This window comes from Rhinolophus ferrumequinum, chromosome 21, assembly GCF_004115265.2.
Source record: "Rhinolophus ferrumequinum isolate MPI-CBG mRhiFer1 chromosome 21, mRhiFer1_v1.p, whole genome shotgun sequence".
Taxonomy (NCBI): domain Eukaryota; kingdom Metazoa; phylum Chordata; class Mammalia; order Chiroptera; family Rhinolophidae; genus Rhinolophus; species Rhinolophus ferrumequinum.
This window is the reverse complement of record NC_046304.1, coordinates 26,733,299-26,755,599: the sequence shown is the minus strand read 5'-3', so window position 1 is coordinate 26,755,599 and position 22,301 is coordinate 26,733,299. Positions and strand designations below refer to the sequence as shown.

General features: G+C 35.3%; 1 protein-coding gene across 2 annotated transcripts in view; it reads left to right on the top strand.

The window, feature by feature from the left end:
• GDPD1 (glycerophosphodiester phosphodiesterase domain containing 1) overlaps positions 1-19,648 on the top strand; it is a 37,363-nt gene extending 17,715 nt beyond the window's left edge. The window contains exons 4-10 of one of the 2 annotated variants that reach the window (XM_033091864.1): positions 31-76; positions 5,198-5,316; positions 5,840-5,929; positions 10,245-10,378; positions 12,945-13,004; positions 18,392-18,443; positions 19,434-19,648. In XM_033091864.1, the coding sequence (XP_032947755.1) occupies positions 31-76; positions 5,198-5,316; positions 5,840-5,929; positions 10,245-10,378; positions 12,945-13,004; positions 18,392-18,443; positions 19,434-19,556 (624 nt within the window). In that variant the 3' untranslated portion in view covers positions 19,557-19,648. The remainder of the gene's footprint in view (positions 1-30; positions 77-5,197; positions 5,317-5,839; positions 5,930-10,244; positions 10,379-12,944; positions 13,005-18,391; positions 18,444-19,433) is intronic. The other variant, XM_033091865.1, reaches the window with a different exon arrangement.
• The last annotated feature ends 2,653 nt before the right edge of the window (positions 19,649-22,301 follow it).

Sequence of the window (22,301 nt, the reverse complement as noted above, 5' to 3'; positions counted from 1 at the left end):
CTAACTTGTTTGCAATCATATCTTTCAAAGGAGCTCCCACCTTACCTTGGCAAACTGGATGTCACATTTCAAAGAGGTAATATTTCCCATTTGCACCTTCACCCTTTACATTAAAGTATATTTATTTATGCTGATAATTAGATATTCATGCATGTTCTCTTGTCATAGTAAGTTCCAGCTAAAAGTACTGCCCTCAAAACTTATTCTCAGGCCTACAAATCTTTACTCTTGACCCTGAAATGATGAAGTCCAGAGATTTAATTGGCTCATTCTGTTTCAATTTATATACAGGTCATTTAAACTTGAATACTAATGACAAGAAACCCAGATATTATTAGGGACATTTTGTACTTCTATAGCTTCAATTCTAGAATATTACTATAACTTGTAGTAATCATAAATTAAATCAATAAATGAAAAGACATTAAAATGACCCCTTTCAGATCCTTACTGATTCTATCACATTTGATTCCATCTTTTAGCTGCTCCATATTATTAATTATTAAAGAGAATTCTAATACTCCAATAAACCATCCATTTCCTATTCATCTTCACTGTTGAGTCACCAGCATAGCCTTTCTTTTAAGGGAACATTTCTCACAACAAAATATGTCCCATGGCCCAATTTGTTAGAGAATAGAACATGTTAGAGTGGAAAATAAACCACCTTGAGATACAGGTTGCTGAGCAGGTATAGACTCCCTCACTATCACAATTTAGCTTCATGTCTTGAATGATTCGAATGTAACTCATTAAAACCACAAGGTGCTACATGTTATGGTCCTTCATATGGCTTGCATGTAGTTAAAACCTTGGTTAAATGTCAAGGACCTATTGATACTAATGTTCAGAAAGAACTGTTACTGCTCTGTGAGCTAGATTTAAAATTGGCGAGTATAATTTCACCTTGATTGGGAAATTTTAGAAAGGCAAATAAAAATCAGAAAATTGTTTAACTTAGCTATCTCTAAGGGATATTAAAATTTGATAATGTGTTGATTTTGCCTTCCAGGTAAGTATCATTAAGCTGTATTGGTTTGAGGAAACACTTTTTTCATTCTTGTAATTAATAGGATTATACTTGCCAAGTTATTTTAATATTTGTGTCAGTTGTGGACTTGTGAAGGTTAAGAAAATTTCATAAGTGAAGCTTTGCCTGTTTTTCCCTTTGTAGAGCAAAGCCAAAGCTTCACGAAGATTAAAAGATCTTTTGAGAAAAAAATGTTGTTGTTTTTTTATGATTTTTATACACCCCTCATAAAGTCATGAAACTTTTGAACGTGAAGAGAACTTTGAGACCATTCAATTCTTCTTCCTCATGTGATATATAAGGAAACAGGTCTAAAGATGTAAATTAACTTGATTAAGGTCAGTCAAGTTAGTCACTGCAAGTCAATGACCAGGCTAGGACTTGAAACTAGGTCTCCTCCTTACCCAGGCCAGTATTCAGCTCTGTATTCAGCATTCACCATATTGCCTCCCCATTTGAAGAGTCTCTTCAATGCCTTATTAATAGCAATGCCATGTACTCTCAAGTTTCAGACAACTGTAAAGAATAATTAACTTTAGTTCATATTGCATTCAGTTCATACTGTAATTAAGACTGTGCCTCAAATGTGAAGTTTACAGTATTTGAAACAGACTAATACATAGTACTGTAAAAACTTGACTCCGTTTTTTTCTATCCTAGTCCCCTGCTCAGAACTCTTGCTTGCTTTTCTTTAAATACTAGAGAGAAAGAGAAACTATCAACTCACAGAGCAATATACAAACCAGGCCTGTGGTTTTCTCTGTGGTTCACAAAAGTACTGGAGAAGCATTGTTTTCTTTTAAAGGTGCTTTGAATGTGCCACAGGTTACATTAAAAAGAAGGAACACAAAAGTATGTTAGCCAAAGGGTTTGTTATTATTTATCCTGCTTATTGAAAGCAGTCTTTTTCATGCAAATAATAATTTGGATAATCTGGAGTTGACTGTAATAATCAGTTTTAAACGAGCATGCTACAGAGGTGACTTCACTCAACAGCCTAGGGTATACTCTTGCCTAGCATTCTTTTATTCATTTTATTTTTCAATTACAGTTGACATTCAATATTACATTAGTTTCTAGCATTCTTATTTTCCTGTTAGTTGCCTCTTTCCCTTTTTGTTGCATTTCCCAGCCGGTTATCCTCTGCCTGGAACAATACTGGGGACAGACTTCTTTCTCCAACTCTTCTTCTACATTCTGCGCTGGCTGAGGCATCTAATTTAAATATCTTCACAGCACATTAGCACACTTTTTTCTTAGCACAGTTTAATTTCCTTGTTTTCCCTAGTATTCGATGCAATGTTGTTCTTGTGCAGTGTGTCATTTTGCTGTTCCAATGTTAGTTTTGTCTGTTTGACCCTTTTCTAAATTGACCCTTCCATATATCTTACTTGGGTGTGAAGAGCTATTGCCCATGGCAACTCTTTTGACTGCTGAATTAATTTTTCCACACTTAACAAGCTAACAAAATTTTCAGTTAATTAGAATAGCACTATCTAAACAGAACTTCCAGTAGTGATATCAATTTTTTTTTTCTGCACTGTCCAATAGAATAGCCAAAAGCCACATGTGACTATTGAGCACTTGAAATGTGGCTAGTACGCCTGAGGAACTGAGTTTTTAATTTTATTTCATTTGAATTGAAATAGCCCTAATGCAGCTAGTAGCTACTACATTGAACTGTGCCGTACTAGAGCATCACGTTCAGACTTTTAAGGTTGTAAATAACAGAAACCAGTTTACACTAGCTTAAGGGGGAAAAAATAGAGATTTATTTTTATCACTAACTGTCTAGGATGATGGTGGATCTGACATTAAACATTATTGGGTCTAGGGGGTCTAAAAAGGACTCTTTTTCCTTCCTTCCATGGTTCTGCTTCTCTTGGGTCTTATCCTCTTCCGCTGTAGATGGATCTTGTCCATGTGGCAGAGAACATGTTCACTGACAACTTTAATTTCACATCCTGCCTGCGCTGTGACCCCAGGGAAAAAGGCAATCTCCCCAGTGAGCTTCAAGGGAAAAGTTCTAGAGAATGACACTGATTGGCCTAGCTTGTGTCACGTGTCCATCTTGAAATATTTACTGTGGACAAAGAGATAAGCAATTATGATTGGCCAGACCTAGGTCATATGCCTACCATGAGAGTGAATGGGGAGCGGGTCTTGTTTTTTACAGCCCAAAATATTAACATAATTAATTTTTGTAGTTCAGTTTTGTAGTTTATAATAAGTCTAAACTCTTTCAGTTATAAATACTAGTAATCCATCTCAAGATAGTTCAAAAAACATTCTTAAAGAATGTATTGATTATCATAACCAAAATATCTAGAAGTTACATGCCTTCAGACATGACTGATTCCAGTTGCTTAAGCAATAATTGGTCTCTATCTCCATTTCTTTGTTCCACTTTCATTTATGTTAGCTTTGTTCTTAGGCATACCTTCTCCATATAAATATGGACCTCTGAGAACATCAAAAATGCATTATCAATTTTGCTGAGGATTTCAGGAGACCTCTCCTAGTATCCATATTGTTGTGCTTAAAGGGTCATGTGCTCCTCTCTCTGTGTCAGGGAAGGCAGCCAAATGATTGACGGTCCCATGAGAGCCCTATTTGAATTACAAGGAGTAGAAAAAAGGCAAATAGAAATAGAGCATCAAACAGACAAAACAGTAACAGATACTTCTTTTTTTTTTCCATTCACATGTGGCTTTTCACATGAGCCTTTATTATAATTAATGTTCTGACATGGATTTAATTTTACTTTTTTTGATATGCTTCTTTGTTTTGATTTGCTGTACACTAAAGATGCAATGAAGGATCTTTCACCATTTTGTTATTCACAGATTAGTAGAAGTTTTAGATGGAAGAGGAAATTTTGTAATAGTTATATAGTATGTATAGTAAATGATATAAATGATTAGAGTCAAGAGGGACTAGGGAAAGAATAAAGGAAATAATCCTCAGGAAACAATGATTAAAATCCTATTCTAATTATTTTATGACTCAATTTTCTTTTACTTGAATTGCATTAATATAATTCTTCAACACATCACTGCATTAGCATGTATTTCTCTTGCTTGAATATTTTTCTCAATCTCTGAAAAATTCAATGATGATATCAGAGCAAAACTTTAGGAACAATCTCAGTATCCACTAGTAGGGTACAGAGTCCCAGCTGGGGTTCTGTAACAAAAGAGAGATTAACAAGAGAAAAACAAACAGAAGTTTATTAATATATATGTATCATGGGAGAAACTCAGGGATGGCTGAAACCTGAGTTTATATAGCATCTTAACAACAAAACCAATAAATGTTCAGAGAAGTGATAAGACAAAGGAGTGAGTTTCTAGGGTGGCAAATTGTGGGAAGGTAATATATGGGGGAATAATGGAAAATAAAGGCTAGTCAGCAGTTATGTAATCTTCTGGTGCTGATAAGGGTCTAGGGTTGTTGGTGATTGATTTTTGTACAAATTTAAGTCTTGTGTATAGGCAAATAGGGGAAGGACAGAGAAGTTTTTTGTATCTGCTTCTTCTCAATTGCTTTCAGTTCAAAATAATCCTTTTGCCAAAGTGGCATATTTTAGAGTGGTACCCTTCAAGGGGAATGGTTAAATTAAAATAATTAAATTGTTGTATCGCTACTCAATGGAGTATTTTAAAGACTTTAAAAATAATAAAGAATAAAATCAGTAGATGATATCAATGTCAATATCATGGTTATGATATTGTATTATGTTATAATTTTGCAAGAGATTACCATTGGAGAATCTGGGTCAAGGGTGCACAGATCTCCGTGTATCATTTCTGACAACTGCATGTGAATTTAAGAGTTAGCTTAAGAGGTTTAATGAAAAACTTTTAAATCATACTTATAAATACAGTGTATTAACATGCAATATTTATTTTTGTGTAAAAAGATCAGGTTACAATCTGTGGGTACACCATAACGCCCTTGAATTATGCATAGGAAAAAAAAAAGGGTAGAGAAAGTACACCAGAGGGTCCTGATGGTTATATCTAAGTTGTTGATTTTCTTTTTCTTCTTTATATTTCTCATCATTGTGTAAATGTCCTATTATGACTACGTGCTTTTAACTTTTCTAATCATCAAAAAAGTAAACGTCATCTTTTAAAAATACGTTTAAAAATCTTGCTTTCTCAGCATGCCAATGCGAAGGAAAAGATAACCGAATTCCATTACTGAAGGAAGTTTTTGAGGCCTTCCCTAACACTCCCATTAACATCGATATCAAAGTCAACAACAATGTGCTGATTAAGAAGGTACTTAAGGCATTGCCTCCTCTGAGTGTGTTGCATCCAATTTCACAAACTAAATAAAGCTAGAGTAGGTGGCTGCATAGGTCGATACTGTTCAAGGAAATGTGATACTCTAGGGATCAGTATTGTTTTAAATAATGCCCTCCCTAGTAGGAGAGATCGCTTTCCTGCAGAAAAGCCTGTTTTCTGAGCGAGTTGTCCTGTCTCAGTCATGGATAAAAGTGAGCTCCTGTGAACCAAAAGTTCTGCATTTACATAATTAACTACTTCTCCATTAATTCGCTTCATTTGTAGTTAGCTTATGCCAAATTACTAAAGAGTTGTAGTCTGTTAGATAAATCATATAATGGTAAAATGTAAGTAATTCCGTATATCTTGTAACATAATCTGAATGTATGCATCCCTTCTTCCAGAATTTTATACTATTCACTGGCAAATAGTCAATTGTAACCCATTTTTTATGTGAAATAATGTAAGCAGATTTACAAATAGGCACATGCATAAAATTTTGAATTTTCCTTTATAGGTTTCAGAGTTAGTGAAGCAGTACAGACGAGAACACCTAACAGTGTGGGGTAATGCCAGTTACGAAATTGTAGAAAAGTGCTACAAAGAGGTAAGCTTCAAAAATGATACAGAATGATCTATCTTTGTTGTTATTGTGGTTGTATATCGATAAATGGTAAGTTATTACAGTAATAATTTTTTAAAATTATCTTATTTCATAGCCTTGATCCAAAGACAGATGGTACTAGGTGGGGGCAACTGATCAGAATTTTACTAATAGAGATAATGGATTTATAGGTAATAGATTTAATAGAGATAATGAACCATGCAATTAAAGTTCAATATAATTGGACTGTCTTACATTATTATTTTTACAGGCTAATATTGTTTACCAACATTTTATTATGTACATTATGAAACAAAATATGATTCCTATCTTTTAATTTCTGTTTTTTTGTTAGGTAATTGAAATTAAAAAAGAAAAACACCTTTTATTTATTTTAAGTGTGTTTTTCTAGGACCTGTCAGCTCCAAGTCAAGTAGTTGTTTCAAGCTAGTTGTGGAGGGTGCAGCTCACAGTGGCCCATAGGGGAATCGAACCGGCAACCGTGGTGTTATGAGCATCGTGCTCTAACCAACTGAGCTAACTGGCCAACCCTGAAATTTTTTGTGTAATTTGGAATTAAATAAAAAGTACTTAGTCCTTCGATTCTGTATCTCAAGCTTTTCTTTACGCTACCTCCAAACTAGAATTAATCAAATTAATCCAGGATCATAATTATCAAGGTGTGTGTGTATATATATATATATATATATATATATACACAAAACATAGACTGTGTTTCCCCGAAAATAAGACCTAGCCCCACAATCAGCTCTAATGCGTCTTTTGGAGCAAAAATTAATATAAGACCCAATCTTATTTTGCTATAAGACCGGGTATATAATATAATATAATATAATATAATATAATATAATATAATATAATATAAATAGTGGGTCTTATTTCACTATAAGACCCGGTCTTATATAATATAAGACCGGGTCTTATATTAATTTTTGCTCCAAAAGACATATTAGAGCTGATTGTCCGGCTAGGTCTTATTTTTGGTGAAACACAGTATATATATATATGATTATGATTTGATTTCAGTGAGCTATCTACCCACTGAAATTTTATCTGATTGAAGAAAATACATCTATAAAAATTAATTTTGCTATATTTTGAAATGGTGTGCTGATCCTCTGTAAGAAACTTCAGCTATATAATCAGCTAAGAGAATTTGAAATTCAAAATGTTAGAAAATCTTAGGCATTGAAGACTCTCTTTCAGAATACAAGTAATAATGCAGGAGAAAAATGACACAAATAACAATTCCAAAATACAAAGAATTCTTTTGGGAAGACCTTCCTTTCTAGCAAGGAAGACAAAAACACAGATCCAATATCAGCAGCATTACAATTAAAAGTACTGTTGAGGCCCTCATTAAGGCAAGTAACTTTTATTTATGTGCAGCAGGCTCTGTGAGATCCCAAAATATCTTGTATACAAAAGGAGAAAACAGGATAATTACAGGTCTAAATGCCTTCAGATCCCTGAGAATTTACAACTAAGACTTTTACATAATAATGATCGTCTGATAGTATTTTTAGGCATAATGACATGCTGATCTTTTTGCATCATTCAAATAAAAAAATAATGATAGTGGCAAATGTTGGGAAAGATGTGGAGAAACCACTCTCTTAATTATGTTGGTAGTTTCTTACAAAACTAAACATATACTTAAACCATATTGACCAGCAGCCTCACGCTTGGGCATGTATTTCAGAAAAATGAAAACTTATACACACAAAAACCTGCACACAAATGTTTATTAGCCGCTGTATTCATAGTGCCAAAATTCTAGAAACAACCCAAATGCCCTTCCGTGGGTAAATGGCTGAACAAACTGGCACGTCTATACAGTGTAACACTGTTCAGCAATAAAAGAACAGATGATTGATGCACGTAATCTGGATGTTCCTCAAAGACGTTCTGCTTAGTGAAAAAAGTTAACCTCAAAAGGTTACATACTGTACGATCCTATTTATATAATATTCTCAAAACTATAGGCAGGAAGAGCAAATTAGTGGCTGCCAGTAGACAGTGACTAGAAGTGGAGTAGAGTTGATGCAAATACAAAGAGGTGACCCAAGGGAGTTCTTGTGTGGTGATGGAACAGCCCTGGATCTTGACTGTGGTGGTGGTCACACGAATCTATACATGGGTGAAAATTGCACTGAACTATACACATGTGCAAGTGAATATTGAATAAGATCTATAGTCTAATTAACAGTATTGTACCAATGTCAGTTCCTGTTGGGTTTTTTTTGTTGTTGTTGTTGTTTTAATTTACTCACATTAAATGTACGTTTTTTTTTCTTTTTTAGATTTTATTGGGGAAGGGGAACAGGATTTATAGTTCCTGGTTTTGATATTCCCATTACATCAGCTGTCACCTTTTGGGGCAGTTGGGTTAAGGTTGTATGGGACTCTGCTATGTTTTTACAATGCTCTGTGAATCTATAATTATTTCAAAATAAAAAGTTCACTTTTGGCCCAGAATCACAGAACTTTTCCTTTGATTCAGACAGTTTTCTAGAAGCCTCTGACTTTCTGTCATTTCAGAATTTAAAAGCTCCCAAACTTTCAGCAGTGATTTTCAAACATCATGGTCAGAATGTCTCAATATTTGTCATTCATATTATGAACATGTTGTATAATTAAGTCATGCATATCTTTTATAATTCTTAAGGTATGATTTATAGGAATTTTACATTAGCTCTTTCATTCCCAGATGTTAGAAGCTAAAGATACAAAAATCAAAGAAAGTGGGCTGCACACTGGTGATGGGAAAACATGTGGCACTTATTCTCACTTAATGACTTTTTATTCACTCATACTCAATGCAGTGGTTCTTAACCTTGGCTGTATGTTGAAATTACCTAAACAGTTACAAAAAATGCTAATGCCTAGGTCCCATCACAAATATTCTAATTTAAAAGATACGGGAGCCGCCAGTTGTTATGCCAGTGGTATGCCAATATACAGCTCCCCACCCTCTCACCAGCAGCCTTACATGGCTCTCCAGAAGTACTAGTTACTGTTTTTAATTCTCTGGTTCCAAAGTTGCATAAGTTTTGGGAGTCAGCCCGTAACCCTACTTTTCCCGTTAGCTCTGTGATTCTTAGGATATGAATTTACAGAAATCATGGTTTTTCAGGGACTTGTATATTGTGTTGCATCTGAAACACCTGTATATGAGTATAAATCAGCTGAAAATACTACAAAGCAGCATGAGAACATAGGGGGAAAAGAAATACTTAAACTTATTTACTATATATGTTTTTTACAATAAAGAGGTGGGTAATTTAGAGCGAATGTTTAAAATAAATTACTTCTTTGCATGATTTTTTCAATATGTTACTTTTATACAGAAAGTTCAAATTTATCATAATTTTTATTTGTTTTAAAGACAAATATAGGAGGGGCTAGGAAGAGGGGTTATGGTGAGTTGTTTAAAGGGTGTAGAGTTTCAGTTTTGCAAGATGAAAAGAGTTCGTATACAGAGGGTGCCAAAAAAATATACACACATTTTAAGAAAGGAAAAAAACTATTAGAATTGTAATAATACATACCGATAACAAAAGATGAATACAACGTTTCACGTTTGACTTCTGCAATTACAAGAGGTGCTCAAAGTGGTTACCATCAGTGTCCAGACACTTCTGATTATAGCGAACTACTGCTTGAGCAACGTTGACCAGAGTGTCCACTTATACATTTTTTTGGCACCCCAAGTATACATGAAGCTTGCATGCTAAGGGTTTTGGGATCTTGAACACATTTTCCAATAGAAACTTAAAATGGTGGTTAGATTCTTTGACTAGCTTACAAAATCCTATTTATATTTGAGCTATACTGTAGCTGAAAGATGACATATTTGCAACAGTATTAATATATATCTGTATATGTCGATACTCATATTTACATCATATCCTATTTGAAAATGTATAACTATATATAGATACTAGATATAGTTACCTATTTTAAATGGGAGTAAGGTTACTAAGTATTTCATATCTTCCCTTCTTTATCTGATAAGCACTATCACCAATAGACAGAAGTGGTGTTCCAAAAGTAGAGAGTAGGGAATAGAGAAACTTTAGTATCATCAGTTAACATTCTAGGGCTCCAAGACAGATCCTGACCCATTTGTCAAGGACTAGCCATTTTTAAGTGTGGTGTGTTTGCATATGAATAATTCAGGGAGTACTTTTAACAGATGTCAAGATACAGTCTTGGGAAATTTTGAGGGTTGTGAAATAATCCCGGTTATTTGAGCAGTTATATAGTAACATGTAATATCGTTTGTGTCTTTTAGAATTCAGATATTCCTGTACTCTTCAGTCTACAACGTGTTCTGCTCATTCTTGGGCTCTTCTTCACTGGTCTCTTGCCCTTTGTGCCCATTCGAGAACAGTTTTTTGAAATCCCAATGCCTTCCATCATATTGAAGTAAGTAGTTACCTGCTTTTATCAGTTATCAAGGAGGACTAAGATAAAGCTCGTTAATATCAATATCAATTGATAAAGAATCGATTGCTGTAGCTATTTCCATGTTTGATTAGCTGACCTATGTTAACTCCTTCTCTAAAATGAATAATAACAAAAGATTTATAAGTTTTTAATCTGGGCCCATCTCAGGTAACAGTGGATTTCTGTGCCTGTGTACTCAGAAGTCAGGTAAAAAGAATTAAACTTAATTGTTGAAGCTTAATAATTATTTTATTCTAGCATCTAATAGCAATTGCCCTCCAACTGCCCTTTTTTCTACTTCACTGACAACTATACATAGCTGAAATTCCATTAAACTCCAAATTCACCACTAGTATTAATACATTTAGGAAGAAAACAACTGCCACCACAACAATGACCAAAAAAAACCCTCTGGGATAAAGAAAACAATATAATTAGTTTATATAAGATACTTTTATATTTATATAACTTCTCTACAGGATACAAAGCCTTGCTTTTTACACACTAATTTACTATAAAGATAAAAATATATAAAACACTTAGCATTGCCTGGCAAACAAAAAACACTCAATAAACGATAGCTTTTATTGTTTATTGATAGCCTTTATAGATAATTTAATAAAAATTAAATTTTTAATAATTTTTATTAAATTATCTTTATCGTTATTATTAAAGAAAGATAGCTTTATCTCACGATCCTGCAGCCTTAAAAGGTGATTTCTAGCTGTAAATTTATAATAACTGAATCATCACAAAGGAATTTGGAGCTCTTGGGGATGTCGTTTAAATGTGAATTCACCTGCATGAAAACTTTTTCATCCCCAAACAGAACTTTAAAAAGTCAAGCTTAATACTAGAAAAATTATCATTAGAAACTATTGGTAAGAAAAGCAGTTTTGTCAGTACCTTTGTACTCGACATCTATGTTTCATGCTTGTTTTCCAATTTGAGTTTCTTAGAGATGAGCATTTTTAACTATTCCCAATTATATTTATTAGCAGTCTTTGTGTTTTTCAGACAAAGGAACAGAAGTCACTTCTTGTTTTACAAAGAAATCATTTTCATTTGCTAGATTAAAATGATTCCTAACCATTTATTGTGTTTCCCCGAAAATAAGACCGGGTCTTATATTAATTTTTGCTCCAAAAGATGCATTAGGGCTTATGTTCAGGGGATGTCATCCTGAAAAATCATCTAAGGCTTATTTTCCGATTAGGTCTTATTTTCGGGGAAACACGGTATTCCTAAAGTAATTAGCTTTCCTCTGGCCTGGAATGGACTGTTATGCTCTCTAGATTATCTCTATGTGTTCCTTTTAGAAACAAGTATGATTGAAATATAGACATATGAACAAACTTCATAGAATTAATCTTTTCTGTAAAAAGTGGTTATGGACTAAGTCAGGTAGAATATAATGTATGTGTTTTGATTTTTTTTTAAGTGGAAAACAATGGGTACTTTCTAAGACAACATATAATTTGTGTTTAATGAAGTAATTAACTATTTGAAATACTAAATCCCTGAGATTCCTGAAATTGCAACCAGGACTTTCCACCTTTGCTAAAGTTAGGGAAAAAGGATTTTATTTAGAGAGAATTTCTAATAAAAAATGAATTTAAGTGTGGAGGCTCAGAATTATATTGAGTATAGATAGGTGGTGTTTGAAAGAAAACAAGAAATGAAGATCTGGGGAGATTGAAAATCACTTTGTATAAACTTAGAAAGAAGCTGAGAAATCGTCATAGTAGAGAGGCTAATCAGAGATTTCCTACAGGCACAACCTACAGTAAATGACACCCATAATTGTGCTGCTCTAGGCGTCAGAGATTGAAGAAGGAACTCAACATATGTCTAAAAATCAAGTATCCTCATCCAATAGACAAGATATTTAACAAGTACAGGGCTTACGTCTCTAAATATTGAAAAGGGGCAGGGGGTGGTAGATGAGGGTAAAGGGGATCAAATATACAGTGATGGAAGGAGAACTGACTCTGGGTGGTGAACACACAATGGGATTTATAGATGATGTATTACAGAATTGTACACCTGAAATCTATGTAACTTTACTAACAACTGTCACCCCAATAAACTTTAATTAAAAAAAAAAAAGAAACCTAAATATGGAAAGGGGAAGAAAAACATCCTTTTAGATTATTTTTTAGTCTCATTTTTACCCAAATATCTTAATGCATAATAAAGTTTGGTTGTATATTTAAGCCTACTATATACTAAATTATAGCAGACAAAGCAAGAGAAAGGAGCTTCACCAAAAAAGAGGCATGAGCCCTGGGCACTCAGGGTCCCTAGAAAGATAACCTTTTTTTTTTTTTTTTAACCTTTGAATAGTGGTAGCAAAAAGTTAGCCTAAAATCAATGAAAATGGAGAACCCACACAGGCTTTATTTTAATTTATTTTTGTCCTTTTACAAATATTTTTGAGCACATACCAAATGCAAGACACTTTTTATTTTGAACTTGTTTTATTTTATCACACTGATCTATTCCTTTGTTTCTAATTTATGATTTAAATTTTATTTTGCCTCAGGCTAAAAGAACCACACACCATGTCCAGAAGTCAAAAGTTTCTCATCTGGCTTTCTGATATGTAAGAATTTTAGTTTCCTGATATACAAGTTATTGTTTTAGTTATATCAAATACTGTGCTTATGATTTAGTGCAAGCTTTCTACATGTAATTTGTAATAAGGATGTGTGGAATACCTACCATACAAATGGATATGTATGAATCGTTTAAAACCAGCTTAATTACCAGGCACAAAGCCTTAGGAAGAATCTGGGGAGATGATCTCATTTAGCTTCAGGAGAAAACTGAGCACCAACCCACCCAAAGTTACATGGGGTTATCTAGCTAGTTAGTAACAGAGCTGGGATATATAACCATTCCCTTCTACTTATTTGCTGTTTCCAGTAGCCTGCAGTAAAAAACATGATGAAAAGAAGTGTGTATAGCAATATAGTATATGTAAAATGTATATTGACTAATGGTACATTTCTCAGTAAAATCTGCACCAAGGCTTAGCAGCAGAAAAGAAGTTCTATCTATGGGGTAGGCATGTACTTTGAAGAAAATGCCTTAATTTCTAAGATATGTTGAGTTTATTTTTAGGTTAAAAACCACAAAGTTACTGGGCTGTTTTTTGCTTTACAATAGAACCTTGAATGCTTAATTTTTAAAAAGATTTTTATTAAAATATAGCTAACATACAACCTTATATTAGTTTCAGGGGTACACCATGGTTATTCAACAATTATATGCCTAAAAACATGATCACCATGATAAGTCCAGCAACCATCTGACACTGTACCACGCTATCACAATATTATTGACTGTATTCCCTATGCTGTATATTGTATCCCTGTGACTTATTTGTTTTATACCTAGAGATTTGAACCTTTTATTCCCCTTCACCTTCCCCCCTTTTTAATTTTTCAATTACAGTTGACATTCAATATTATTTTATATTAATTTCAAGTGTAAGCATAGTGGTTAGACATTTATATAGTTTAAGAAGTGATCCTCACCTGGGACTATACATAGTTATTACCATATCATTGACTGTATTCCCTATGATTTACTTTACGTCCCCATGACTGTTTTGTACTTATAGTTTGTACTTCTTACTCTCTTCGCCTTTTACATCCTGCCTCCCAACACCCCCATCTGTCACCCCAACAAATCTAATACCAGTATGACACCATGCATAGTTATTACAATATTATTGACTATATTCCTTATACTATACCCTACATCCCCACGATTACTGTATAACAACTAATTTGTACTTATTAATCCCTTCCCCTTTTTCCTTCATCCCCAACCCCCCTCCCATCTGTCAATCATCAAAATGTTCTCTGTATATATGAGTTTGTTTCTGTTTTGTTTGTTTATTTTGTTCTTTAGATTCCAGATATAAGCAAAATCTCATTGCATCTGTCTTTCTCTGTTTGACACTCCACTCAGCACAACACCCTCCAGGTCTATCCATGCCACCACAGATGGCAAGAACCCATTCCCTTCCCTGGCTGAGCAATATTCCATGGTATATATGTACCACGTCCTCTTTATCCATTCTTCCATTGACAGACACCCAAGCTGCCCCCACATCTTGGCCATTGTAAACAATGCTGCAATGAACATATGGATGCACACGTCCCCTCGAAGTAGTGTTTGGGTTTCTTCAGATAAATACCCTGAAGTGGGATTACTGGGTCCTTCTTTGTCTCGTTATAGCCTTTGTTTTAAAGTCTATTTTTGTCTGGTATAAGTATTGGCACCCCAGATTTTTTGTTTTTTCACTTCCATTTTCGTGAAATACATTTTTCCATCCTTTTACTTTCAGTCTGTGTATGTCTTTCAAAATGAAGTGGGTCTCTTGTAGGCAGCATATGTAAGGGTCTTATTTTCTTATCCATTCAGCCCGCCTGTGTCTTTTGAGTGGAGCATTTAATCCATTTACATTGAAAGTAATTGTTGATAGATATGTGGCTATTACCATTTTATTATTCATAATTTTGATTTTTTTTTTTTCCATCTTAAAGAAATCCCTCTAACATTCCTGGTTTGGTGATGATGGACTCCATCAGTTTTTTCTTGTCTGGGAGTCTCTTTAGCTGTCCTTTGATTCTAAATGATAGCTTTGCTGAGTAGAATAATCTTGGTTGTAGGTCCTTGCTGTTCATTACATTGAATATTTTGTGCCAATTCCTTCTGGCCTGAAGTTTCTGTTGAGAAATCAGCTGATAGTCTTATGGGAGCTCCCTTATAAGTTACTAGTTGCCTTTCTTTTATTGCTTTTAGGATTCTCTCTTTGTCTTTAACCTTTGCCATTCTAATTATAATGTGTTTTGGTGTGGGCCTGTTTGAGTTCATTGTGTTTGGGCCTCTCTGCACTTCCTGGACTTGTATGTCTATTTCCTTCACCAGGTTAGGAAAGTTTTCAGTCATTATTTCTTCAAAAAGGTTCTCAATCCCTTGCTTTCTTCTTCTGGTACCCCTATGATGCAAATGTTGTTATGCTTGATGTTGTCTCAGAGGTTTCTTAAACTATCCTCTTTTTTTTTTTTTTTTTGGATTCTTTTTTCTTTTTGCTCTTCCAGTTGGTTTTTTGTTGTTGTTGTTACCTTGTCTTCTAAATCATTGATTCAGTCCTCTGCTTTATGTAGTCTGCTGGTAATTCCTTCTAGTGCATTCTTCATTTCAGTTATTATATGTATTCTTCATTTTGGAGTGGTTCTCTTTTAAGGTTTCTATGTCCTTTTTTCTGCTTGCTGTCTCTCTGTTGAAGTTCTCATTGAGTTCCTTGAGCAGTTTCTCTCTCTTTTTTTTTTTTTCCGTTGAGCATTCTTATATCCATTGTTTTGAACTCTGTGTCTGATAGTTTGCTTGCTTCCATTTCATTTATTTCTTTTTCTGGGGTTTTCTCCTGTTTTTTTTTTTTTTATTTGGGACATATTTCTTTGTTTCCTCATTTTGGCTGCCTCTCTCTTTGCTTCTGTGTATTAGGTGGATCTGCTATGCCCCCCAGTCTTGGCCAGGTAGTCTTATGTAGTAGGTGACCTGTGGGGCCCAGTGGCACAGTCTTCCTGGTCACCTGCTCTAGGACTGTCCCCTGTGTGGTTTGTGTATACCCTCCTGTTAGAGTTGAGCCTTGGTTGCTATTGGCATATCAGTGAGTGGGATTGACCCTCAGGCTAAGTGGCTGTGGGGTTTTGCCTCATCCACAGCTTATGGGCTGCTGTGTGGGGGGCTTCCTTACTGAGTGGGATTTGTCCCAGTGGGCTCTGGTGCTTGTTAAGACCGCCCTTTGTGTATGCCGCTTGTGTGGCTAATTAGGCAGTGCTCTGCTGTGGTCTGAAGCAAAACTCCAAGTATGTTGGTTCTGGTGCCTCTTGCGAGGGACTCCAGTACAGGCCCAGGTCACCCATTGCCAGTGACCAATCAGGGACTACCTGATAAGAGCTACAAAGTGATCCGCATTTGTTTGTTGCCTGTGCTAACCCTGGAGGCGCATAGGAGAGACCACACTGCAAACTGAGGATATCTGCCATTAGTACTAGGCCTAGGGTAGCTACACATAATGCCAGGAAAACCCAAGGCCTATGACCACCTGTCAGCTCACTTAAGGTTCAGCCACTGATAAAGCCTCATGCAGTATCCCAGTTGGGTGAGGCAAGGTCTCAGGGAGACACTAGAGTGGGAAGAATTGTAGTCATCAGGTTAAAGTAAATTCTGGTTTGGTGCCAATTCTGAGCTTGCAGCTACTCAGCAAAAGTCTTAGCACGAAGCTAGTCACCACCTGTCTGGAGTCTATTGGACTCTGACAGTTTTCCAAGAAAGAGTGCAATGCAGCTGGGGCTGGCTGCTCTTGGACAAAGTACCTCCAGTGTTGGGGGTATTGGGTGGGATGGGGTCCCAGTGAGTCAGCAGTATGGAGTTGTGGAGCTCACTAGACGAATCAGATTCAGATTTGGCCAGCAGCGTAGTGAGAGGGCTCAACACAGGAAAGATGGCGCAAGCCTATCGTCTGCACGGGAGAAGGACCCCTCACAGGGAAAATGCCGACTGCCCACCAGCCCTTCTCCCGAACCTACACAACTCAATCTACCCCTCGTATGTTTCTGACACCTTGAGTCACTCTCCTTCCACTGGAGCCCAAGGTGAGTGCCTGGGAGTGAGAGAGTCTGTGCTCGGGCCCTTTAAGAGGACACCTGGGTTTCCTGCTACTTTCCATCCCACCCGCATGGTTGGAATCCCCTCCCCACTGTTTTTCACAGCCAGATGTTGTGGGGGCTCCTCTTCCCAGCACCAATTCTCTAGGCTGGGGAGGCTGGTGTGGGGCTAGAGTCCCTCACTCCTCTTGGGGAGAAGTTCTGCAGCCGAGATATCCCTCCCTGTTCTCAACTGCCACATGGAGGTTTGGGGTTAGCCAGTTCTGGATCTCTGCCCCTCCTACCAGTCTCAACATGGCTGCTTCTTTATATCCTTAGTTATAAAACTTCTGTTCAGCTAGATTTCAGATGGTTCTCCAGGTTGACTGTTCTATAATTTAGTTGTAATTTTAATTTGTTCACAGAAGGAAGCAGGCACAGTATATATCTAATCCCCTATCTTGGATCTCCCCCACTTTCCTCCCTTGAATGCTTAATTAATAGTCCTTAGTTACATTTTTAACTTAACTCCTCTTTCAAAGAGTTAGAAAACCAGTTTCATCTTTTTCTGTGCCTGAGGGTTTATTGGGGTTTTTTTGCTTTATTCCTGATTTAATTTCTAGTTTTCAAGGACACATTTTTAACTGATGTTAAACGCATGTGATTTTCAGTTTCTGTTACTTAATCATTCTAGTAAACATAAACAGACTAGGAATTCTATACATAAGTTTCTGGTACAGTTAGTTCCCATCTTGCTCAAGTGATTTGTTTTCTAAAAAATTCACTTTGAAATTGTTTTTTTGGAGCTAAAAAAAATGCTTTTCTCCTATACATATAGGATAGTGTAATAAAACGACATTAGGTTCTAAGATAGCTCACAAAAGACTAATTCATTCTGTAAATGAACTATGATGTTATAGAACTTGACTTAAGTTCACTGCCTCATTTTAACTTGCAAACTTAGGAAAACAGACTTCTCCGCTCTTTCTCACTCTCATTATGGCTCCAGCAGAGAGAATGAGGAAGCCATTGAGCTGCTTCAATAAAAGATCTCTTGAGGATCTAGTGGCAGCAAGGAGTAAAAAAAAGGTTCTGGTTGTTCACCAGCAAGCATCCAGTCATGAAAAGAGATCCAGCAGTTATGATATAAATGCATCCACAGCAGCTATTATTCTTTGAGGCCGTTGCTTGTATTGCTGAAGCATTGGGATTAAATTCAACCAGGAATTATAAATTCTAAATTGACTAAATTAGGACTAAGGACTAATTTTAGTCCTTTGTAGGACTAAGAAGTACTAAAATCTGTTCTGCTTTTCTTTTCTAGTTTACTAATGAGAAAAGCTTTGTTTGACCACCTCACTGCCCGAGGCATTCAGGTAAATTTCTGGAATAATGCATTTTGGAAACAGCGTAGTTTACCAGTTGAACCCAAATATAATGGGCAAGAACTTTTAACTGACTTAATTTGGTCCCAACTCTGATGATTCTGCTTTACTGGTTCACATACAAAGACCTTAATCTCTTCCTTACAGTTGATAAGAAAGCAGTGGCATTTCAGTAACTAGAATCCACTTACTGAGGTCTGACAATTAATTTCGCGAACTTGTTGCAATGATGTTACTAACCTTTTTTTGATAGCAGAGGGATTATTCATTATGAATTTGCACCCATTGGACAAACAGTTAACCAAGTTTACTATTTGGAATTGCTGAAAAGGCTGCGTGAAAAAGTTAAGATGAAAACGACCTGAATTTTTCTCCAATTCATAGCTCTTGTATCACGACAATGTCCCAGCTCACACGGCACTGTCTGTAAGGGAGTTTTCATCCAGTAAACAAATAACTGTATTGGAACACCCTCCCTATTCACCTGATATGGCCCCCAATGACTTCTTTCTTTACCTGAAGATAAAGGAAATATTGAAAGAAGACATTTTGATGACAGTCAGGACATCAAGGGTAATACAACAATAGCTCTGATGGCCATTCCAGAAAAAGAGTTCCAAAATTGCTTTGAATGGTGGACTGGGTGCTGGCGTCAGTGTATAGCTTCCCAAGGGGAGTGCTTCAAAGGTGACCATAGTGGTATTCAGCAATGAAGTATGTAACACTTTTTCTAGGATGAGTTTGTGAACTTAATTGTCATACCTCGTATGTGTAATTGAGAATAGCTGAAGACACAGAGGTGGGACAATGCATATTTAATGAGCAAAATGGCATATTTTAAAGGGTTCAATGATTTCTTAAAATTTCAAGTATAAAAGATTATTTCTAAGTGTGCTGAGATTGTAGTGGATAAATGCTATTATAAAAATAATTTTCTATCTTAACATTTCTTCTCATACTTTTCATGCTTCTAATTTTTAGGTGTATATTTGGGTATTAAATGAAGAACAAGAATACAAAAGAGCTTTTGATTTGGGAGCAACTGGGGTGATGACAGACTATCCAACAAAGCTGAAGGATTTTTTACACAATTTTTCATCATAGAAAAGGAAGTACTCAGAAGCATTCAAAGAAAACATGAAAAGACCTAAGAAAAAGAATTTTCACCATCATTTTCCTAAGCCATTTCCAGAATGGTAAAAAGTTTAATCAATTAAGTTTTTATTACCTCATTTTTAAGCCTGTTTGAGAATCTAGAAACTATATATTGTATATTTATTTTAAATAGTGTTGCATATTTTGCATTTGTAAATAGTTTGTTTAGAAAGATAACTGGTTATAAGATGTAAGTAGAAGATTATTAAGATTTCTGTATATGATTCTATTATGAGTAATTCTGGAATCAAAGACTACTGGATAATTTGATATTAGCCTTCATCAGAATAAGTCAACTAATTAGTAAAACAAAATTATTGAAGGCCATTACAGCTATTCTGAGTTGTTTTGTTATTTCTACATACATCTTAGTTAAAAGGGAAAAATATAGTGGAAGGAGAGCTCAGAAATCAATGATGTTATCTGAGTACATTGTTAACAGAAGGCAGACGCAAAGAAATAACTGAAAGTTTATTTCTTAATCAGAAATAAAATCTGTAGACTGAGTTGGATTTCTTGGTTGCTGTTGTTAATGGGGACATTCTATTTGGAATCTTCAGGTGCGTGACAATGCTACCATGTATTTTTTTTTTTTGATAAATATTAGAATTGGGCTTATCAATTGTAAATTAAGACAAGAACCAAATAGTCATATTTTTATGTTTCCTGTAAAGAAATGTAAATTTTCCATTTTTGTCAATGACTAAGTGTTTGGGCCTACGTCTAGATTTTAAATAACATTTTGAATCCTAATAATCATATGAAACTGATAAAAGTACATATCATTGTTTTTAATACTTACAGTATAAACCACTTGTTCTTCATCTTTAAGAATTTTATTCTTTTGAGTACTAAGTGGAAACAGAATTTCCCAAACCATTAGCCTTCACTATCTCAGCTTTTCTGATGTGACTTCATGTAAATCTGTTTGTAATCTTTTTGACTAATTTTCGCAATCTCTTTGGGAGGAAAATATAATCTGGACTAATAAATGTCTTTTAACCTAGATCACATCTCTCATTTGGAGCTTGCCAGTTTACAGCTATGAATTATGATCATACGCCCACCTATCCTTGGATGACATAAGTAACATTTCCTTTTTTGTTTAAACTGAAATAAAGTTTTCCTAGAACAAAATAAGGGTTCTTTATTGTTTTTTCTTTTTTTTGCAGTTGTAATTTCACATATGCTTTATAGATACTTTTTTGCAGAATTTGCTGAGGTGATGAATTGATAAGTAAATGCACCTGAGATTTCTCTCTAAAGTAAGGAAAATAAAAGAAAATATGGAAACTCTTTTATGGTAAAGAAGTTGCTTCTTGATATTTGAACAAATAACTTCGGTACGTAATCCATTATATCAGTCATTTTCACTTTTACTTATTATAATTTATGGTTATGGTTACTAGAGATCATTTTGATCATATTTGATATAATTCTTTTTGTTATTTCTTCTTTCCAAATTTTGCTTTGTTATGATTCAGAGCAGTTCATATTATAGGGCCAGCATATATTTTGTGTCATCCAGTAGAAGATAAAGTACCCAGTATGGTAAAGATGTTTAAAAAGTCATGTTTAAAAAATGTGATAATTTTATAGTCAAGGTAACTTAAATTCACTTAATAAAGGTATAGTATTTACAACAAGAGAGTAGATATTATCAGAAAACATCTGAATACTGCTTTTCTGATTGGGGCATCACATTTTATAAGAGGTTAACTATCCTTTCATTTTGAGCTAGATATGGTGGGTAAGGCTAGAGAAGTGGTCAAAAGATGTGATTAGACCTTTCTGCTGGGATGAGCCTGGCCCTAGATTTGACAGAACCTGCTATAGGTCTAGTCCAGCATGCCAATAGTATCCCAAGTACATGGCAGTTGGACTACAGTTGGCAAGCATTTCAGCAAGCAATTGACATGAGGCAGTTTTGACATTGAAGTGTAGTAAGAGCTTCTCTGTAGCGTTGACATGTTACCAAGGCAAAACAGGATACAAGATATCAACCAGAACTAGGACCCAGCTCTTGGAAAGAAGCTCACTAGAACTGAAAAACTGAGTAATAGCACTGGACTATAATTAATAAGGGTAGTTGGTACTGAGTCCCATTAAACTTCTCATTTCTGGCCAGGGCTGATTCTAGAAATTGGGGTATGTCCCGGACAGTAGGTGGGCATCTAGTGGCCACAGCTGTAAAGAAAGAATGGCTGCTGTTGAGTTGGAATAGGAGAACATAAAACATAAATTATAATATGTATGGGAAACAATTAACGTAGAATACAGTGTGAATGACTCTGCTTAGAGTTGTGCACCATGGTAGCCCTGGGAAGGTGCATTTCAAAAAAAATCAACAGAGAATCTGCAGCAGATAAGAGTGCCAATTGAAGAGCACCAGGTTGAAGAGTGTTCTGGACTAAAAGTTTTACGTCTTAAGTAGGTGGCTAAACTTGAGACATTAAAAACAAGAATCAAAACTGCTAGGCAATAACATGATGTAATCATTTTAGTACCAAAAGGAAAATGTAAATAGCAGTCTGAGATCAGGCATCAAAACAAGATCAGAACTAAAGCAGTCAGATTCAAGAGTTAAAGAGATCAGAAGACAATTCATAAAGCCACTAGTGATGTTTAGCTTTTCTGCCTCTTTTGTGTAGCAAACTAATGTTTGGAAAGTTGGATCATCCTATTGTCGGGGTT